The 22,218-nt window shown below is 48.3% G+C and overlaps 2 protein-coding genes across 12 annotated transcripts in view; one reads left to right on the top strand and one right to left on the bottom strand.

Moving 5' to 3' along the window:
- Window positions 1–5,694, top strand: part of RILPL1 (Rab interacting lysosomal protein like 1) — a 60,616-nt gene extending 54,922 nt beyond the window's left edge. Inside the window, exons 7-9 of one of the 5 annotated variants that reach the window (XM_033220174.1) lie at window positions 1,717–1,804; window positions 2,078–2,101; window positions 4,826–4,907. In XM_033220174.1, coding sequence (XP_033076065.1) covers window positions 1,717–1,804; window positions 2,078–2,080 — 91 coding nt within the window. In that variant the 3' untranslated portion in view covers window positions 2,081–2,101; window positions 4,826–4,907. Of the gene's footprint in view, window positions 1–1,716; window positions 1,805–2,077; window positions 2,102–4,825 lie in introns of all 5 variants that reach the window. The other 4 variants (XM_033220173.1, XM_033220171.1, XM_033220175.1 and 1 more) reach the window with 4 other exon arrangements.
- A 5,919-nt stretch (window positions 5,695–11,613) lies between these two features.
- SNRNP35 (small nuclear ribonucleoprotein U11/U12 subunit 35) lies at window positions 11,614–21,968 on the bottom strand. 7 transcript variants are annotated; one of them, XM_033220176.1, is made up of 3 exons: window positions 21,391–21,512; window positions 16,051–16,096; window positions 11,614–12,465 (listed from the first exon to the last, which is right to left on the bottom strand). In XM_033220176.1, exon 3 carries the CDS (start codon window positions 12,460–12,462, stop codon window positions 11,722–11,724), a length of 741 nt encoding a protein of 246 aa, XP_033076067.1. In that variant the 5' UTR covers window positions 12,463–12,465; window positions 16,051–16,096; window positions 21,391–21,512; the 3' UTR covers window positions 11,614–11,721. The 7 variants fall into 7 exon arrangements, 6 of the variants coding, with proteins under 6 accessions (XP_033076067.1, XP_033076069.1, XP_033076071.1 ...); XM_033220178.1 differs by lacking the exon at window positions 16,051–16,096 and having other exon boundaries at window positions 21,391–21,968; XM_033220180.1 differs by lacking the exon at window positions 21,391–21,512 and having other exon boundaries at window positions 15,976–16,096.
- Window positions 21,969–22,218: the final 250 nt, after the last annotated feature.

A 22,218-nucleotide genomic window follows, 5' to 3' on the forward strand; every position in this document is an offset into this window, starting at 1 on the left:
AAGTACTGCAGACTCAGGGGCTTCAACGACAGTCAGGTATAGCCTCCCACTTCCGGAGGCCAGAAGGCCGTGATGAAGGCGTCAGCAGGGCCAGCTCCTTCTGCGGACTGTAAGGGAGAATCTGCCCCACACCTCTCTCCATTTCTGGTGGCTGCTGGCGGTCATTGGCAGTCCTCGGCCTGCAGAAGCCTCACCTCAATATCCATTTCCACCTTCCTCACGTGCTATCTCTGTCCAGATATCCCCCTTTTATAAGAATACCAGTCATACTGGATTAGAACCCACCCTACTCCAGGATAACCTCATCTTAACTAGTTACATTTGTAAGGACCCTATTTCTTTCTTTCTTTTTTTTTTTTTTTTTTTGAGACAGAGTCTCGCTCTGTCGCCCGGCTGGAGTGCAGTGGCCGGATCTCAGCTCACTGCAAGCTCCGCCTCCCGGGTTTTACGCCATTCTCCTGCCTCAGCCTCCGGAGTAGCTGGGACTACAGGCGCCCGCCACCTCGCCCGGCTAGTTTTTTGTATTTTTTAGTAGAAATGGGGTTTCACCATGTTAGCCAGGATGGTCTCAATCTCCCGACCTCGTGATCCGCCCATCTCGCCTCCCAAAGTGCTGGGATTACAGGCTTGAGCCACCGCGCCCGGCCTTTTTTTTTTTTTTAGATGGAGTTCTGCTCTTGTTGCCCAGGCTGGAGTGCAATGGTGTGATCTCAGCTCACCACAACTTCCACCTCCCAGGTTCAAGCAATTCTTCTGCCTCAGCCTCCTGAGTAGCTGGGATTACAGGCGTGCGCCACCACACCTGGCTAATTTTGTATTTTTAGTAGAGACGAAGTTTCTCCATGTTGATCTGGTTGGTCTTGCACTCCCAACCTCAGGTGATCCGCCCCCCTCAGCCTCCCAAGTGCTGGGATTACAGGCTTGAGCCACCGCGCCCGGCCTTTTTTTTTTTTTTAGATGGAGTTCTGCTCTTGTTGCCCAGGCTGGAGTGCAATGGTGTGATCTCAGCTCACCACAACTTCCACCTCCCAGGTTCAAGCAATTCTTCTGCCTCAGCCTCCTGAGTAGCTGGGATTACAGGCGTGCGCCACCACACCTGGCTAATTTTGTATTTTTAGTAGAGACGAGGTTTCTCCATGTTGATCTGGTTGGTCTTGCACTCCCAACCTCAGGTGATCCGCCCCCCTCAGCCTCCCAAAGTGCTGGGATTACAGGCGTGGGCCACCACGCCCAGCCTCGAAAAATTTTTTTTTAGAAATAGCCAGGTACGGTGGCTCACACCTGTAATCCCAGACTTTGGGAGGCTGAGACTGGCAGATCACCTGAGGTCAGGAGTTCAAGACCAGCTTGGCCAACATGGTAACACCCTGTCTCTACCAAAAATGCAAAAATTAGCTGGGCGTGGTGGCAAACGCCTGTAATCCCTAGCCACTTGGGAGGCTAAGGCAGGAGAATCGTTTGAACCCAGGAGGAGGAGGTTGCAGTGAGCTGAGATTGTGCCACCACACTCCAGCCTGGATGAGACAGTGAGATTCCATCTCATAAAAAAAAAAAAAAAAAAGAAAGAAAATTTAAGTGAATTTAGAGACAGAGGACACAATTCAACCCCCATCTTAGACCCTCATCAAACCCTTCCACTGGTGTCTGTGAAGTGTTTCTTTTTCATCCCTCCCCTGTTTTTATCTTCTCTGTGTCTATCTGTACTTCTCTAACCAGGATCTTTACAGCCATAATGCCTATGGTAGCAGCTGGACTGATAATAGATGACCCCACACTGCAGCCTGTCCGACGGCTTGTTTCCCTTGTAGGCACCGTGTGTGTTTTGGGTTTTGTTTGAGCTATGCCCTTGGAATGTCTGCTTCGGCTACTGCTGGGGCTGACCTGTCTCCCCTGGCCACTGAAGCTGCATGGCCACCACCAGTGTGCTCCATTTGAAGTGGATGTTGAGTGTGATTTCAGCTGTGCCATGGCTGTGCTCAGTCTACTCGAGCGAAGCCTCAGAATTCTCGGCTCTGTTACCGACCATTCTTTTTGTCTCTTCTGTTTCTGTTCTAAAACCACCTTGCCCATGATCCAGTAAAGAAGGTCCTTTAAGTGACGGGTCAGTAATCAACGCCCACTGCGGTCCCCGAGTGACACTAACCCTGTGTTTTTGTTCGCCCTGTAGCTTTCTAAACTGCTTTGTTTTCCAAGCCATCTTCAAGTCAGCCATTTGATCTTGTTTTAAAAAGAAAGGCAGAGGAGGGACCAGTGTTTTGATTCTGTCTGTCGGAAGTGCTAAGTGGCCTTCCTGCTTACCTGAGTCAGGGAGAGGTGAAGCATAATCGTGATGTGTTGCTGCTGTATTTTTGGCCAGCTAATTGCCTGGATTACCCTATGGAAAGAGCTCACAAATAACCCGGTGTGAGAATCACGCCTTCATTCACCAGCACACTTACCTGTCACAGAGAAAAGGCATCTTAGTTGCTAGGGAGAGTTTCATCAGATAAACTTGGCTTGCCGTAGCTTTGCAATGAAAGATCAGTTTATTTCTGGTAGAAAGTGATTGTAGGATCCAGTAACCATAGAAGAGTGAAATCATTTTCACCCAGGTGTGATTAAAACTAAACTCTACAGGCTGCAACATTAGCAACCAGCAAACAGAGGCAATCAAAAATAGTTTATCTGAAGCTTTGATTTCACAGTGGCTTTGTTCCTATTCTTGCCTCCCAGGAAACATAACATAGCTATTATATGATATCTCTTACCAAGTTCAGAGCCATCATTCACATAGTGGCGAACGCCTGTAATCCCAGGCGTTGGTGACAGCTGGGCTCAACAGCTCATGCCTGTAATCACAGCACCCACTTTGGGAGGCTGAGGCAGGTGGATCATTTGCGGTCAGGAGTTTGACACCAGCCTGACCAACATGGTGAAACTCATCTCTACTAAAAATACAAAAAAATTAGCTGGGGCGGTGGTGTGCACCTGTAATCCCAGCTGCTTGGGAGGCTGTGGCAGGAGAATCGCTTGAACTCGGGAGGCAATGGTTACGGTGAACTGAGATCAAGCCACTGCATTGCAGCCTGGACGACAAAGCGAGACTCCATATCACAAAAAAAAAAAAAAAAAAAGTATTAGAACTTGATGACAACAGAATGAATCTTAGTAGATCCTGGTAGTATCAAAGGACAGTTTTAGGAAGAGCTTTTGGGAATTCCTCAAGGTAGGCCAATTTCAGGTTCACTGACCAGGGTCCTAGTTCGTTTACATGACCTCAAAGCAGATCTTGTTTTAAATGGATACTTTGGCCGGGCGCAGTGGCTCACGCCTGTAATTCCAGCACTTTGGGAGGCCGAGGCAGGTGGATCACCTGAGGTCAGGAGTTTGAGACCACCCTGGCCAGCATGGCGAAACCCCATCTCTACTAAAAATACAAAAACTTAGCCAGGTGTGGTGGCGGGTGCTTGTAATCCCAGCTACTCAGGAGGCTGAGGCAGGAGAATCGCTTGAACCGGGGTGGCGGAGGTTGCAGTGAGCCGTGATCGCACCATTGCACTCCAGCCTGGGCAAAGACAGCGAAACCCCATCTCAAAAATAATAAAATAAAATAAATGGACTACCTTGCAAGGTTTTTGCTTGTGACTTTTTTTTCTTTTGTTTTTATTTCTTTCTTTTTTCTACAGTAACAAACTCAAGTATGCTTGTGACTTCTGCCTTCATCTTTCAGGCATCTGAAAGTTCCTGATGGCTCTCTCTGATCAATATGCAACAGTCACAGCTCTTTTAAAAAGACCTATTGGTCTACCTCAGTTAAAGTCTGAGGCCAGACTAACTGTGGCTCTGTAGCTGGTTACAGTGATACAGTCTAAAGGCTTTTACCATTAAATCCATTTTTGAAAGTGCAAATTGATGTTTCCCAAATTTTGTATCAGAGAAGCATGCATACCACGTTTTACATATATACACACACACACACACACACACACATATATATATATTTCTTTTTTTTTTTTTAGACAGAGTCTCGTTCTGTTGCCCAAGCTGGAGTGCAGTGGCATGATCTTGTCTCACTGGAACCTCCGCCTCCCAGATTCAAGCGATTCTCCTGCCTCAGCCTCCCAAGTAGCTAGGATTACAGGAATGAGCCACCATGCCTGAATAATTTTTGTATTTTTAGTAGAGACAGGGTGTCACCATGTTGGCCAGGCTGGTCTCAAACTCCTGACCTCAAGTGATCTGCCTGCCTCGACCTCCCAAAGTGCTGGGATTACAGGCGTGAGCCACTGCGCCCAGCCCATAATATATTTTTTATTGTCTCATTTTTCTTAAATACATCCTTTAGCCTCATCCTGAGCAGTAATGTCCATGAACTCTGGGCCACAGTTTCCTGACATTAAACAAATACAGAACTATTGAAATTAAAAATACGCATCTGTTTACAACAGAATCTTCTTATATTCCACATGGCTTTCAAGTTTTCTTTCCTCTGCATCGTTACAGTAATTAAAGAAACCCATGACTTGTTTCAGTAGCTTTTGATTTCCACTGGTAACGGGATAAATCCTCCGTAGCGGCTAAGGTGGAGGACACCTCACACATCACATCAACATGCATGCCTTGACCATACCGCGTGACCTCCAAGGTACCGTGTCCAAATGACACGCAGAATACCCCGCTGCTTTCTTAGAATAACTTTGACCTGCACCCCCGACTGTGTCTTTCACACCTTGAATTGATTTGCTCTCTTCTGAGTTTGCTGCTGTTTGTCTCCGGCACTGCAAAAAATGTGACGTGCACAGCAAAGGGTCAGTTCTCATTTCTGTGTTTGCTTTCCCTTCCAAAGGTTTAGCTTCTTCTCCCGAGATAAGAAGCGCCTGGCCAACACGCAGAGAAACGTGCACATCCAGGAGTCCTTTGGACAGTGGGCAAACACCCACCGTGATGACGGTTACACAGAGCAAGGACAGGAAGCCCTGCAGCACCTGTGACCTTGGCCCATCTCCACCCTCCAACCTGGACTGCCCGCCACCAGCGCCTGCAGCCGAACCGCAGCCCAGGGTCGTTGCTGCCTCAAGCCTCTCGGTGCAGGTGCACCCGGAAAACGACCCATCAAACAGACTGACTGATTTGAGGATGGACATTGAAAAACTGACGCCAAACTCTAAAGAAATGTTTATTTATACCCAGGGCTATCACTGTTTCTAATAGATGACTCTGATTCCATAGGATATATATTTAATAATCCCACAGACGGAGGCCAGACTTCTGCGTTAACTTCAGTAACACAAGCTTCTTTAAGCCAAATACATCACTTGCCACTATCATTGCTGTTTGACTTGCTTTCTATAAAATGCTATGTGGAGAGGTGTTATTATCACAGGTGACATAGTTCAGCAGGAGGCATGGAAGGGCTAGATCTTCATTAGTTAGATTCATGAAATTGTGATGGCAGCATCTTAAACAGAATGTATCCATCAGGCAGACAAGGGGTCTGAAGTCACAGGCTCAGTAGCCCAACTCAGACACAAAGCCACAGACAATATGGATGATGGTCCTCCTACGCAGAAACTGGAGACAACTTTGCAGGCACCCTGGCTGCATTCCTGATAATGCCTAGAGCATGTAGCAATGTTCAAGGCAGGTGCCTTGGAATCTGCTGTGAGTTATGCAGTACTAACCAAACAAAGTTGCTAAGGATGAGATGTTGCAACATTTCTTGTGTGCCTTTTTTTTCCTGACATCTTTTTTTTTCCTTTTAGGATTCATTAAGTCATATACTTAGTCCCCTGCAAAGAAGACGACAAACGTCCCATAGCAGATTGAAAGTGAAGCGTGGGATCCTAGGCAATGCAGGAGGGCAGGTGGGGGAGCTGTAGCAGAACAAGGGTGCTAGGTGGGAAGCTGACTTGGGGGCCACACGTCTGACTGACTCACAGGGCTACAGCAGCAGACGGAGAGCCAGATGCTCTGCTGCAACTGGTGAGTTGGAGGCTTGCCCACATAACACTGTCTTTCTCTCCACCTGCCAAGCATCCAGGGCACAGGGCTGGGTGCTCATAGATTGAGCGAGGTAGCACCTCCTACCAGCATTCAGGTTTATCAAGGCCACATTCTAAACATTCTACTGAAGTTTGCTAAGAAACCATCAGTGAGGCCGGGCACAGTGGCTCACGCCTGTAATCCCAGCACTTTGGGAGGCCGAGCTGGGTGGGTCACTTGAGGTCTGGAGTTCAAGACCAGCCTGGCCAAAATGGTGAAACCCCATCTCTACAAAAATACAAAAAACTTAGCCAGGTGTGGTGGTGCACACCTATAATCCCAGCTTACTCAGGAGGCTGAGACAGGAGAATCCCTTGAACCTAGGAGGCAGAGGTTGCAGTGAGCCTAGATCGTGCCATTGTACTCCAGCCTGGGCGACAGAGCAAGACTTCATCTTAAAAAAAAAAAAAAAAAAGAAACCATCAGGTGAATTTGCAGATTTTAGAATGGACTCTGCTTCCAGATTGCTGAAAAACACACAAAAAAAGATCAGACAGGGTAATTACTGCTGCGTTAGAGCAGTGGTTTTCAAACCTGAGTGCCCATTGGAATTACTAGAATTTATTCTCAAAGAATATAGAAGTAGGTATACTGATAAATTCCTCTCCCACCCCGGCCACCTTTGTTGCCTTTCCAACAGGTAACCAAAATTGCCAGTTTCTTGGTTATCTTTCCTAAACAGTAAATGTCCCCCCTTTTTTTTTTTTTTTTGAGATAGAGTCTTGCTCTGTCACCCAAGCCAGAGTACAGTGGCACCATCTCCGCTTGCTGCAACCTGCGCCTCTTGAGTTCAAGCAATTCTCATGCCTCAGCCTCCCAAGTAGCTGGGACTACATGTGTGTGCCACCATACCTGACTAATTTTTCTATTTTTAGTAGAGACGGGGTTTCACCATGTTGGCTAGGCTGGTCTCAGGGTCTCAAACTCCTGACCTCAAGCGATCCACCTGCCTTGGCCTCTTGAAGTGCTGGGATTACAGGTGTAAGCCACTGTGGCTGGCCTTTTTTTTTTTTGGACACAGGGTCTTGCTCTATCACCCAGGCTGGAGTACAGTGGCGCTATCATAGCTCATTGCAGCTAAGCAATCCTCCCACCTCAGCCTCCCAAGTAGCTGGTACTAATGATGTGCACCACCATGCCCAGCTAATTATGTTTTGTAGAGACAAGGTCTTAACTTTGTTGCCCAAGCTGGTCTCAAACTCCTGGGCTCAAGTGATCCTCACACCCCAGCCTCCCAAAGTGCTGGGAATTCAGGTGTGAGCCACTGTGCCCGGCCAAATGTCACTTTTTTGGTAAGTCAGCAGATCCAGCTCTTGAGCAAATCAGAGGTTAGATAATCGAGACAAAGGAAAAATCAATCCATCAGAAAGTTTATACATGCAATTATGTAAAAAATAATCAAGAACAAAAAGCACATATACATGTATATGTGTGTATATATTCCTTCTTTCCTTTTCTCTTAAGGGACAGGGTCTTATTATGTCACCAAGGCTGGTCCCAAACTCCCGGCCTCAAGCAATCCTCCTGCCTCAGCCTCCCGAGCAGATGGGACCACAGACATGAGCCACCATACCTGGCCCTTCTTTTTATTTAAATGGCAGCCTAATATATACATGCTATTCTGTGCTTTTCTTTTTTCCACTTGAAATATCCTAGAGAGGGCCAGGTGAGTGGGTCACACCTATAATCCCCACATTTTGGGAGGTCAAGTAGGGAGGATCAATTGACCCCAGGAGTTCAAGACTAACCTAGGTGCCGGGCGTGGTGGTTCAAGCCTGTAATCCCAGCACTTTGGGAGGCCGAGGCGGGCGGATCACAAGGTCAGGAGATCGAGACCATCCTGGCTAACACGGTGAAACCCTGTCTCTACTAAAAAATACGAAAAACTAGCCGGGCGAGGTGGCGGGCGCCTGTAGTCCCAGCTACTCGGGAGGCTGAGGCAGGAGAATGGCGTGAACCCAGGAGGCGGAGCTTGCAGTGAGCTGAGATCTGGCCAGTGCACTCCAGCTTGGGTGACAGAGCGAGACTCCGTCTCAAAAAAAAAAAAAAAAAAAAGACTAACCTAGGTGACATAGCAATAACCCATCTCTACAAAACATTAATTAAAAAAATAGGTGGGTGTGGTGGTACACACCTGTGATCTCAGCTACTTGGGAGGCTAAGACAGGAGGATCCCTTGAGCCCAGGAGTTCAAGGCTGCAGTGAGCTGTAATCACACCACTGCACTCCAGCCTGGGAGACAGAGTGAGACCCTGCCTCAAAAAAGAAAAAAATTCTAGCAATAACTCCATGTAAGTACATAAGACAGTGGCTCTCATGGCCAGGAGTGGTGGTTCATACCTATAATCCCAGCACTTTGGGAGGCTGAGGCAGGCGGATCACAAGGTCAGGAGATCGAGACCATCCTGGCTAACACAGTGAAACCCCGTCTCTACCAAATATACACACATACACACAAAAAAATTAGCCAGGCGTGGTGGCAGGCACCTGTAGTCCCAGCTACTCGGGAGGCTGAGGCAGAATTGCTTGAACCCGGGAGGCGGAGCTTGCAGTGAGCCGAGATTGCACCACTGCACTCCAGCCTGGGCGACAGAGCAAGACTCCGTCTCAAAAAAAAAAAAGAAATAAAAGACAGTGGCTCTCAACCACGGATGACTGAGCCCCCCAGGGGACATTTGGCAGTCTGGAGACATTTTTGGTTGTCACAACTCGAGGGGGAGAGAGGATACTGTCATCTATGGATGAACACCAAGCAAGGTGCTAGTGAACATCCTGCAGTGCCCTGGTCTACCATATGGAGGTGATATGTATTAATGTTTATCTAAGGCCACTGACGGACAGGTAGCTTCCTTCCAATCCTTTACTCTCAAAAAGTGTTGCACACTGTCACACACACAGAGGTCTACAGAATAAACTAGAAGCAGAATTGCTAAGTCAAAGAGTCCTTGCTTCTGTCATGTTCATGGAGACTGCCATGGAAGCTGTACCATTGTTTTTCTTTCAAAGTCACCACAGCCCATAGACCACTAAGCCCAAATGTACAGTGTTGGAGTCTGAGTGTGCATGCTTTTTGTGTTGAGACAGGGTGGGTCTCACTGTCACCCGGGTTGGAGTGCAGTGGCACAATCTCAGCTCACTGCAACCTCCGCTTCCCGGGCTCAAGCAATTCTCCAGCCTCAGCCTCCCGAGTAGGTGGGACTATGGGCACGTACCACCAAAACCAGGCTAATTTTTGTTTTTCATAAAGACAGGTTTTCACCACATTGCCCAGACTGGTCTTGAAGTGCTGAGCTCCAAGCGATATACCTGCCATGGCCTCCCAAAGTGCTGGAATTACAGCCATGAGCCATCACCACCCAGCCTGAGTGTGCATGTTTTGTTTTTTCTTTTCTTTTTTTTTTTTTTTGAGACAGAGTCTTGCTCTGTCACCAGGCTGGAGTACAGTGGCATGGTCTTGGCTCACTGCAACCGCCGCCTCCCAGGTTCAAGCCATTCTCCTGCCTCAGCCTCCTGAGTAGCTGGGATTACAGGCTCCCGCCACCACGCCCGGCTAAGTTTTGTATTTTTAGTAGACGGGATTTTACCATGTTGGCCAGGATGGTCTCTAACTCCTGGCCTCAGGTGATCCACCCGCCTCAGCCTCCCAAAGTGCTGGGATTACAGCTCTGAGCCATCATGCCTAGCCGAGTGTGCATGTTTTCAATCTCTTCCTGTTCTGATGCTCAGAGTTGACAACTATACAAACACTGCAACTGGCTTTGCTTTTTGTCCTGATGGTATCTCACAAGGCTTCCCTAATGCAGTCAGTCTTACTTTCTAGACAACCTACCAACCCTTGTCCACAACACACTTCTGGAGCCCTAATAAGGGAACACTTTGTAAATGAAATGTGAGTGAAATCAGAGAGGTTTCCTGCAAGGTTGTTTTCTGAGACTTGGGAAATAATAAAAATCTGTACCGGAAATTCACGAAGTGCCTATTTTTCTAAAACTGTTCTAACAGCTGACAACAATTTTAAGCCACAGCAGGTTGGTCCAGTTCCTGCGTAATATCACGAGAGATTCAAACTCCTATGTGAAAACCTAGCAATGGTACTAAATCATTTATTTTGCATGAAACATCTTGAATTTTCACAATGTGAACTTTCAAAGACAGCCATTTATCAAAATGCTAAATGTCACTTTTTTGAAAATCATCTGAACAGTATGGTACTTGCTCAAAGTCCTCAGAAGTTAAGGTCAGCAGATCCAGCTCTCAAGCACACCAGAGACTAGATAATCAAGAGAGAAAGGAAAAATCAATCCATCAGAATTGGCTGTAATTCTTTCACTGATCCTGACCACTCCTTATTCTTCATTTTCATTTCACCACCACTTCTGTCGAACTTTATCTTTTCAAAGGGCTGGAAGGCTGCCATAGATCACAGCCCAGCAACTTTGGTTTTTAATTTTAAATGTCAGCCAGAAAAAGAAGAAAGGCAGTCGGCATTTTAAGTGAGAGTGGAGGTACATTTGTTCAAGAATGCTGACCTGGCTGTGCAGACTGCCTTCTGGTATTAGGACTCTGGACATTCTCCTTGGATTCACTTTTCTATCCCATTTTTATTTCAATTCAGCAAACCCTTGGGCTATGGATATAAAGATAAAAAGGATCCAATTTATTCTGACCAGTTTAGTGTTCCTCCTCTCAGGAGTCTCAGAGGAGTGTGATTACATCATAACCTCTTTTTGCCACGTACTCAAGATGATCATTTCAAATAGATGGGAGAGAATCACATTCTCTACTGCCAAATTAAATTTGAATACTAGCTCCTTACAAATGCCCTTCTGGCCGGACGCAGTGGCTCATGCCTGTAGTCCTAGCACTTTGGGAGGCTGAGGCAGGTGGATCATTTGAGGTCAAGAGTTGGAGACCAGGCCAGGACCGGTGGCTCACACCTGTAATCCCAGCACTTTGGGAGGCCGAGGCAGGTGGATCACCTGAGGTCAGGAGTTCGAGAACAGTCTGGCTAACATGGTGAAACCTCGTCTCTACTAAAAATACAAAAATTAGCTGGGCACGGTGGCACGTGCCTGTAATCCCAGCTACTTGGGAGGCTGAGGCAGAAGAATCACTTGAACTGGGAGGCAGAAGTTGCAGTGAGCCAAGATCACGCCATTGCACTCCAGCCTGGGGAACTAGAGTGAAACTGTCTCAAAAAAAAAAAAGAGTTGGAGATCAGCCTGACCAACATGGTGAAACCCTGTCTCTACTAAAAATACAAAAATCAGCCGGGCATGGCAGCACATGCCTGTAATCCCAACTACTGGGGAGGCTGAGGCAGGAGGATCACCTGAACCCAGGAAGTGAAGGTTGCAGTGAGCCAAGATCACGCCACTGCACTCCAGCTCTGGCAACAGAGTGCGACTCTGTCTCAAAAAAAAAAGAAAAGAAAAGAAAAGAAATTGCCCTTCTGTACAGATGCCAGTAACGACAAAATTGCTTCTTGATCCTCTTAAATAACATGTCCTTAGAACTATGTGAGGAAGATGACAAATTCATATCAGCTTGAACCAAAGTTCCAGACTGGAAAGAAAACTATTCCAAACCCCATGATCATCAGGAAGTTTTATTCAACCATTAGACTCGAGCTGCGTTGAAAGACAATCCCCCTCCACTCATTCCCAGTGTATCTTCACTTTGGGGTCTGCTGTTGGGCCTCTACTTCCCTCTTTCCTTCTTCTCCCTCCCTTTGACCCTGTCATCTCTGAAGTCCCTCTCTCTCTCCCAGTCATTGTCAGGCCACAACCTCGTGGGCTCTCTTTCTTGCCATCTCTTCTCCCGGCCCCTGTCATGGTCTCGATCCCTTGTCCTCGAGTCCCAGTGTCTTTCTCGGGATCGAGATCGCTCCCGCCTTTCCCGTTTTGCCTCTCTATAGAGGTCGTTTTTAACAACTGGCAAGTTAATAGGTTTTCGAAAAGGCCGGTCCCGTCCCCCAAATCTCAGTTGTCCAGACTCCTTTTTTCCCCCCAGACCGCCTCCAAGTCGCCGAGGGATCCACCCTTTGAGAGTCCTTTCCAGCTCGTAGTCCACAAATATCTCATGCTGGTCAATAACCAGGCCGTCAGCATCTCGGTAAGCTTTGATCACAGCACGCTCCTCCTTGTATTCGATGAAGGCGTAGCCCTTTGAAAAGCCTGTGACCAAGTCCCTGACCAGCCGAAGCCGCCGGATGTCACCATAGCGGGAAAAGACTTCCTTTAATTTGTCCTCCTTGGTCTGCAAGTTTAGTCTGGCCACAAACAGGGTGAGGAGGGGATCTCCTATGACACCTTTGTTGGGGACATATCGTGCCAGCATTGCCCTCCAGACCGCACGGTCATGTGGGTCTTCATCGGTGCCATCGATGCTGCCCGCTTTGAGTGGATCATACTCCTTGGCGATGGGCATCCAATCATTCATGTTCTAAGAATAAGAGCAAGCATGGATGGAGCATCTACTCCAAGCCACTCATTCAACCCTTACAACCCCATGAAATGGATACTATCATTCACCCCTTCTTGAAGACAGGAAAGGAAGGGAACACCCACAGAGGCTAAGTCCTTCCCGCTAGTAAGTGGGGGAGACAGCATCAAAGCCAGGCAATTGTGCTCCAGAGAAGCCCTTACCCACTCCTGCAAATGCCCTCTTGGGAAGCAGAGGGAGGCGTGCTTGGGTTTCATCCATATATGCATCATCTGGCTCAGCCACGGGAGGGCACTTACCAACTAAGAATACATTACAATGTGGCAGCGTGGATCAAAACCAGACTTCCCTTTCAGAACCTTAAAAATGATCATAGGAAAACTAGCCCAGGAACTGCTGGTGGAAAATGGCATTTTAAAAACTCTACTACCAAGAATTTCAAACAAATGCCAACATAGAGAATCATATAATAACCCTCCACAAACTCACCTGGCTCAACTAGCACCACCATGCACATGTGGCCAGAATAAGCTGCCCCCAGATAATTCTGAAACAAATGCTAGATATTGCATCGTTCATGTGGAAAGTTTTTACTACGCATCATTAAAAGATACAGACCTTTTAAAAAGTACAAGAGAAAATGGGGATTTGGATGCACCATTCTGCAGTAAACAGACAACAAAACTAAGGCTACAGTGACCAGCAGGGAGTTATTTGGTTCAAAAGGAACACGGGATTTCTTCTCAGCTGCCTGGCTGGTAATCCATTTAGCCTGGGAGCATGATAATTTACTGCAATGGTAATTTTTTGCCCAGCAAGCGCACTTCAGTTGTCATGCCTTCTGATACATAATTAATTCATGTGAATCTTTGCTGGAATAATAAAATGCTTACTAACATTTCAGACCCGGCTAATGCTTATGTGACCAACCTGCAAAGCTGTAGAGCCAATGCTGAAATATGTTACTTAAAAACCTTGGCTGGCTGGGCACAGTGGCTCAGGCCTATAATCCCAGCACTTGGGGAGGCTGAGGTGGGTGGATCACCTGAGGTCAGGAGTTCAAGACCAGCCTGACCAACATGGAGAAACCCCATCTCAACTAAAAATACAAAATTAGCCGGGCACGGTTGCAGATGCCTGTAATCCCAGCTACTCAGGAGGCTGAGGCAGAAGAATCGCTTGAACCGGGTTGGTGGAGGTTGTGGTGAGCCAAGATGGCGCCGCTGCACTCCAGCCTGGGCAACAAGAGCAAAATTCCATCTCAAAAAAAAAAAAAAAAAACAGCCAGGCAAGGTGGTGGGTGCCTGTAATCCCAACTACTCAGGAGGCTGAGGCAGGAGAATGGCTTGAACCCAGGAGGCGGAGGTTGCAGTGAGCCGAAATTGCACCACTGCACTCCAACCTGGGCAACAAAGCGAGGCTCTGTCTCCAAAAAAAAAAAAAAAAAAAAAAAAACCAACCACTAAAAACCAGGTCTTTCCGGCCAGGCACAGTGGCTCACGCCTGTAATTCCAGCACTTTGAGAGGCCGAGGCGGGAGGATTACGAGGTCAGGAGACCGAGACCATCCTGGCTAACACGGAAAAAACCCGTCTCTACTAAAAATACAAAAAAATTAGCTGGGCATGGTGGTGGGCACCTGTAGTCCCAGCTACTTGGGAGGCTGAGGCAGAAGAATGGCGTGAACGCAGGAGGCGGAGCTTGCAGTCAGCCGAGATCGCGCCACTGCACTCCAGCCTGGGCAACAGATGGAGACTCCGTCCCAAAAAAAAAAAAAAAAAAACCAGCTTTTTCCTGGAAGAAGTTCCAAAAGTTAAGAGAAAAAAAAACTGGCAGGCACAGTAGCTCACACCTGTAATCACAGCAATTTGGGAGGCCAAGGAGGGCAGATCACGAGGTCAGGAGTTTGAGACCATTCTGGTCAAGGAGTTTGAGACCAGTCTGGACAACATGGTGAAACCCCGTCTCTACTAAAAATAAAAAAATTAGGACGGCCGGGCGCGGTGGCTCAAGCCTGTAATCCCAGCACTTTGGGAGGCCGAGACGGGCGGATCACGAGGTCAGGAGATCGAGACCATCCTGGCTAATACGGTGAAACCCCATCTCTACTAAAAAAATACAAAAAACTAGCCGGGCGCGGTGGCAGGCGCCTGTAGTCCCAGCTACTCGGGAGGCTGAGGCAGGAGAATGGCGGGAACCCGGGAGGCGGAGCTTGCAGTGAGCTGAGATCCGGCCACTGCACTCCAGCCTGGGTGACAGAGCGAGACTCTGTCTCAAAAAAAAAAAAAAAAATTAGGCATGGTGACATGCGCCTGCAGTCCCAGCTACTCAGGAAGTTGAGGCAGGAGAATGGCGTGAACCCGGGAGGCGGAGGTTGCAGTGAGCCAAGGTCACATAATCGCACTCCAGACTGGACAACAGAGCAAGAGTCTGTCTCAAAAAAAAAAAAAAGAAGAAAGAAAAAAAAAAACTTAGGCCGGGCGCAGTGGCTCAAGCCTGTAATCCCAGCACTTTGGGAGGCCGAGACGGGTGGATCACGAGGTCAGGAGATCGAGACCATCCTGGCTAACACAGTGAAACCCCGTCTCTACTAAAAAATACAAAAAACTAGCCGGGTGAGGTGGCGGGCTCCTGTAGTCCCAGCTACTCGGGAGGCTGAGGCAGGAGAATGGCGTGAACCCGGGAGGCGGAGCTTGCAGTGAGCTGAGATCCGGCCACTGCACTCCAGCCTGGGCGACAGAGCGAGACTCCGTCTCACAAAAAAAAAAAAAAAAAGAAAAAAAAAAAAAAACTTAGGCCGGGCGCAGTGGCTCAAGCCTGTAATCCCAGCACTTTGGGAGGCCGAGACGGGTGGATCACGAGGTCAGGAGATCGAGACCATCCTGGCTAACACAGTGAAACCCCGTCTCTACTAAAAAATACAAAAAACTAGCCGGTGAGGTGGCGGGCTCCTGTAGTCCCAGCTACTCGGGAGGCTGAGGCAGGAGAATGGCGTGAACCCGGAGGCGGAGCTTGCAGTGAGCTGAGATCCGGCCACTGCACTCCAGCCTGGGCGACAGAGCGAGACTCCGTCTCACAAAAAAAAAAAAAAAAGAAAAAAGAAAAAAAAAAACTTGGCCTGGCGCAGTGGCTCACAACTGTAATCCCAATACTTTAGGAGGCCAAAGTGGGAGGTTCACTTGAGCTCAGGAGTTGAAGACCAGACTGGGCAACATATCAAGACCTCATCTCTACTAAAATTCAAAAATATCAGCCAGGCATGGTGGTGCACGCCTGTAGTCCCAGCTACTAGGGGGGCTGAGACAGGAGGATGGCTTGAGCCTTGGAACTTGAGGCGGCAGTGAGCCTTGATCATGCCACGGTACTCCAGTGTGGGTAACAGAGTGAGACCCTGTCTCAAAAAAAAAACAAAAACAAAAAACCAGGTTTCTGTGAAATATGTACAGTAGTTATTCCTAACAGCATTTTTCCATAATATTTATTAAAATATCTATAACATTTTTCCTCTTACTCAAATTTTCCTCAAGGATCTTTCTGCTTTATTTCTTCCTCAGTTGATGGGTTATATAGGGGAGTGATTACTTACAGGTGCACTGTGAGGTTTTTTTTTCCTCAGTAAAAAAGCCAAACACCTACAGAATAAAATCCAAAATTGGCCGGGCACGGTGGCTCAAGCCTGTAATCCCAGCACTTTGGGAGGCCGAGATAGGTGGATCACGAGGTCAGGAGATCGAGACCATCCTGGCTAACATGGTGAAACCCCGTTTCTACTAAAAAATACAAAAAACTAGCCGGGCGAGGTGGCGGGCGCCTGTAGTCCCAGCTACTCGGGAGGCTGAGGCAGGAGAATGGCGTAAACCCGGGAGGCGGAGCTTGCAGTGAGCTGAGATCCAGCCACTACACTCCAGCCCGGGTGACAGAGCGAGACTCCGTATCAAAAAAAAAAAAAAAAAGAATAAAATCCAAAATCAATGGCACTGCACTCAAGACCTCTGACCCTAGACCAGGCACGGTGGCTCACACCTATAATCCCAGCACTTTAGAAGGCTAAGATGGAGGATCACTTGAGGTCAGGAGTTCAAGACCAGCCTGGCCAACATGGTGAAACCCCTATCTACTAAAAATACAAAAAATTAGCTGGCATGGTGGTGCACACCTGTAGTCCCAGCTACTTGAGAGGCTGAGGTAGGAGAATCACTTGAACCCAGGAGGCGAAGGTTGCAGTGAGCCGAGATCATGCCACTGCACTCCAGCCTGGGCAACAGAGTGAGACTCCTGTCTCAGAAGAAAAAAAAAAAGATCTCTGACCCTCACTTAGCCTCTCACCATGTCCCATCATAAAACGTATTCTACTTTTTTCCTGATCCCTTCAACAGGAACAAAGCCTGTTTGTAAACTACCCAGGCTTGCTCCTCCTTCCTTGAATGTGCCCTGATTCCCCAGCCCCATGCCTTTCCCAGTACATTTTTTCTTTTTTTTTGGCCTAAACCATTAGTGCAAACATCTCAGGATGATTTCCTCTCCTGGGAATATCCTCTCCCTGCCTCTCTCTCCCATATCCACTTGCAGGAATTCTCCTGGGCCTGTCAAGTCCAGCTTCAGCTCCTTCCATCATGAAGCAATTGTGTCTCTCCCACAGCTCACTGAACCTTCTAAAGTCCTGATCATGCTTTGCCCAACACACAGTAAACACTCTTCAGGCTGGTGGCTCCAGATCCTAGGATGCTTTCTGATAAATGCTGGGGAACTGAACCAACTCCAGTCAAAAATCATAGAACTGGCCCAGCGCAGTGGCTCACGCCTGTAATCCCAGCACTTTAGGAGGCCGAGGTGGGTGGATCACCAGACGTCAGGAGTTCGAGACCAGCCTGGTCAACATGGTGAAACTCCATCTCTACAAAAAATACAAAAATTATCTGGGCGGTAGTGGCATGCATCTGTTATCCCAGCTACTCTGGAGGCTGAGGCATGAGGACTGCTTGAACCCGGGAGACGGAGGTTGTGGTGAACAGGGATGGTGCCACTGCACTCCAGCCTGGCAACAAAGCAAGATTCTCTCTAAAAAAAAAAAAAAAAAAAAAAATCATAGAACTGGCCCAGCGCGGTGGCTCTTGCCTGTAATCCCAGCACCTTGGGAGGCCAAGGCGGGCGGGATCACGAGGTCAGGAGCTCAAGACCAGCCTCAGCAACATAGCGAAACCCCATCTCTACTAAAACTACAAAAATTAGCTGGGTGTGGCGGCGGGTGCCTGTAATCCCAGCTACTTGGGAGGCTGAGGCAGGAGAATCACCTGAAACCTGGAGTCAGAGGTTGCAGCGAGCTGAGATTATGCCACTACACTCCAGCCTGGGCAACACAGCAATACTCCGTCTCAAAAAAAAAAATCATAGAACTTTTTTTAGTCCAAATCAGGCAAACCTGATCGTTGAGAAATGAGAAGCGGGATAATGACACTGTTTACCACCACACGGTAAAAGGAGGGCAATATGTCTGTCATCATCAAGAAGCAACTGTGCAGAGGCTGCCTCTCCGCTGTCAGTAAAAGAATGAAAAACAGATGGAGTGACAGAAGGAGCACAGGATGAGAGGGAGACAGTTTCAGTCCTGGTCTGGGCTCTGGCTCTAACTCAATTTGTGTTTTCTCTCATGGCTGGAATTTCTCCATGTGAAAAAAAGAAGAGGCTGGGCGTGGTGGCTCATGCCTGTAATCCCATCACTTTGGGAGGCCAAAATAGGAGGATCCCTTGAGCCCAGGAGTTCAAGACTAACCTGGGCAACATGGGAAACATAGTGAGACCCTGTCTCTATTTAAAAAAAAAAAAAAAAAAAAAAGGCCGGGTGCGGCAGCTCACGCCTGTAATCCCAGCACTTGGGGAAGCAGAGGTGGTCAGACTGTCTGAGGTTGGGACTTCGAGACCCGCCTGACCAACATGGAGTAACCCCGTCTCTACTAAAAATACAAAATTAGCCAGGCGTGGTGATGCATGCCTGTAATCCCAGCTATTCGGGAGGCTGAGGCAGGAGAATCGCTTGAATTTTTTTTTGAGACAGGGTCTTGCTGTTGCCCAGACTGGAGTACAGTGGCACAGTCATGGCTCACTGCAGCCTCAACCTCCTGGGCTCAAGCAATCTTCCCACCCCAGCCTCGTGAGTACCTGGAATTACTCACTATGCGCCACCATACCCAGCTAACTTTTTTTTTTTTTTTTAAGAGATGGAGTCTCACTATATTGCATAAGCTGGTCTTGAACTCCTGGGCTCAAGCTATCCTCCTGCCTCAGCCTCCCAAAGTGCTGGGATTACAGGTGTGAGCCGCTGAACCCAGCCTGTACTAACCTCTTAACTCCTCTCACTTCTCAACAATACCAGGACTTAGGTACTATATTATTATTGCCTTTTCAGATGTGAAAGATCAGACACAAAAAGGCAACCTTTGCCCAAAATCCTAAAGCTAAGAAGTAGCCCAGTGGAGGAGTTAGAATCATGGGCAGTGTGGACTCCAGAGCTAAAGCTCTCAATCAATTTCCTCTGATGCTTTTCATAAAATATAAGGTTTTGGAGATAAAGATGAGAAAAAGAAAAACACAAACCAGTATTCTGGGTGTCTGAGGCTGAGACCCATCCCTCCTCTCCTGAAGGAAAAGAACCCCTCCCCATTCAACCTTAAAAAGTCACAAGGGGGCTGGGCGCGGTGGCTCACGCCTGTAATCCCAGCACTTTGGGAGGCCGAGGTGGGTGGATCACAAGGTCAGGAGATCCAGACCATCCTGGCAAACACAGTGAAACCCCGTCTCCACTAAAAATACAAAAAAAAATTAGCCGGGTGTGGTGGCCGTTGCCTGTAGTCCCAGCTACTCGGGAGGCTGAGGCAGGAGAATGGCATGAATCCGGGTGGCGGAGCCTGCAGTGAGCTGAGATCGCACTACTGCACTCCAGCCTGGGCGACAGAGCCAGACTCCGTCTCAAAAAAAAAAAAAAAAAAAAAAGTCACAAGGGGCCTGGTGTGATGGCTCACGCTAGTAATCCTAGCACTTTGGGAGGCCAAGATGGGTGGATCATTTGAAGTCAGGAGTCACAAAGATCTACCAAATAAAACTGATATTATTGTACACAAAGCTCCTGTTCAAAGCTTTAAGACTTCTTCAAATTAAAATGGAAGAGAATTACAAAGGGATAAGCATGGATTTTGTTCTCTCTCTCATCTGCATGCTTCTATAGATACTAATAGCTGGTTTCACTGTTTCTCATTAATCTTTCCTGGTGCACTTCCTCCCGGGCAGCATTAGGTTGAGATTTCCTACAACAGTCTCTTTCGATTTTTACATTCTCTTTTTTACTTTATTTATTTATTTATTTATTTAGAGACAAAGTCTCGCTCTGTCACCCAGGCTGGAGTGCAATGGCCAGTCTCGGCTCACTGCAACTTCTGCCTCCTGGGTTCAAGTGATTTTCCTGCCTCAGCCTCCCAAGTAGCTGGGATGACAGGTGCCCGCCACCATGCCCAGCTAATTTTTGTATTTTTAGTAGAGATAGGATTTCACCATGTTGGCCAGGCTGGTCTCAAACTCCTGACCTCAGATGACCAGCCTGCCTCAGCCTCCCAAAGTGCTGGGATAACAGGTGTGAAGCACCAAGCCCGGCCTCATTCTCTCATTTTATTCATACAGGGGATGAGACCAGAAATGAATGGTGGGGGCCAGGTGCGGTGGGTCACGCCTGTAATCCCAACACTTTGGAAGGCTGAGATTGGTGGATCATTTGAGGTCAGTAAATTTTAAGCTTCAGGTTTCTTACTGTGAAATGTAGCCAAATGTCATTTCACTAGGTTTTTGTGAAGATTAGATCATATGGTGTCCACAAAAATGCTTTACAATTATAAATTATTATACAAATTTAGAAAAATTTTGGCCAGGCACGCCGTGGCTCACGCCTGTAATACCAGCACTTTGAGAGGCCGAGGCTGGAGGATCGCTTGAGCCCAGAAATTCGAGGCCAGTCTGGGCAACAAAGTGAGACTCCGTTTCCATCAGTCAATCAATCAATCAATTCTCCGGGGGTGGGGTCGTGCCTATCGTCCCAGATACTTGGAAGGCTGAGGCGGGAGGACCACTTGACCCGAGATGTTGACGCTGCAGTGAGCCAAGATCGCGCCACCACTCTCCAGCCTGGACGACTCCCTGTCTCTGGGGAAAAACAAAAAAATAAATTGCCTCTTCCTGGGTCTTCGGGGTAAGACCCTGCCCCTCCTGGCCAGGCGCGGTGGTTCACGCCTATAATCCCAGCACTTAGGGAGGCCGAGGCGGGCGGATCACGAGGTCAGGAGATCGAGACCACCCTCCCCAACCTGGTAAAACCCCATCTCTACTAAAATACAAAAAAATTAGCCGGGCGTGGTGGTGCACGCCTGTAGTCCCAGCTACTCGGGAGGCTGAGGCAGTGGAATCGCTTGAACCCAGGAAGCGGAGGTTGCAGTGAGCCGAGATCGCGCCACTGCACTCCAGCCTGGGCGGCAGAGCACGACTCTGTCTCAAAAAAAAAAAAAAAACTTTGCCCCTCCTCTCCTTTTTGTGCAAAGCAAAACTGAAGGCAGGACCCACAGAGCCCTCCAGGGCATGCGCAGTGGGCCTCGGAGGCAAACACGTGTTTCTGTGGAAAAGCCTATCCTTCCCATGCAGCGTCCAGCTTGGCCGCCGGCCCTGAGGCCGGCCCCCTACCCCTCTCCTTCTGTGGGGGTCGCAGGGAGTAAGGGGCCATCCTTCCAACCCAGCTCTCGTGCCCACTCCCCGCAACGCAACCCAGAATGTCGTCCCCTTTGCCAGGTTCCAACATGGCGCCCCACACAAGCGCGGGCACAGCGTCTGGGCTGCACTCCCTCTTCCTTCTCTCCAGCTTGGGGCCCGCTCCCTCCGAGCCGCTTCCACTTACCTCAGCAAAGCTCGGGCTCCCTTCCCGCGGAGACAGACGAGCGGCTGCAGGTGACGGCAGATTCCCCGCGCCGGCCTGGGCCCGACCTTTACATTGGTAACAGCAGATTCGCCGCCGACGCCCATTTCCTGTTTGTTTTATCTTTAAAGTTTTACTCGCGTGCGTCGAGGTTGTTATCTTCGAAGACAATAAGCTTTATTTAAAATAAAAAAAATTTTAAGAGAAAAATTGCTAATTCAACAACTAAGTTGAAAGAAAGACTATCGAATATGCAGTTACCTGGGGCATTTTACTTTATTATTTATTTATTTTTATTTATTATTTTTTCTTGAGACGGAGACACCCTTCTGTCGCCCAGGCTGGAGTGCAGTGGTGCGAACTCGGCTCCCTGCAACTTCTGCCTCCCGGGTTCAAGCGATTTTCCTGCCTCAGCCTCCCGAGTAGCTGGGATTACAGGCGCCCGCCACCATTCCCGGCTATTTTTTGTATTTTTAGTAGAGACGGGGTTTCGCCATGTTGGCCAAACTGGTCTCGAACTCCTGACCTCAAGTGATCCGCCTGCCTCAGCCTCCCAAAGTACTGGAATTACAGGTGTGAGCCATCGCGCCCGGCCCCAATTTCTTAAAAAAAAAAAAAAAAAAAAAAAAAAAAAAGGCCAGGCGCGGTGGCTCACGCCTATAATTCCAGCACTTTGGGAGGCCCAGTCGGGCAGATCATGAGGTCATGAGACCAAGACCATCCTGGCTAAAACAGTGAAACCCCGGCGTGGTGGCCGGCGCCTGTAGTCCCAGTTACTTGGGAGGCTGAGGCAGGAGAATGGCATGAATC

Source organism: Trachypithecus francoisi, unplaced genomic scaffold (assembly GCF_009764315.1).
Source record: "Trachypithecus francoisi isolate TF-2019V2 unplaced genomic scaffold, Tfra_2.0 Lachesis_group11, whole genome shotgun sequence".
Taxonomy (NCBI): Eukaryota; Metazoa; Chordata; class Mammalia; order Primates; family Cercopithecidae; genus Trachypithecus; species Trachypithecus francoisi.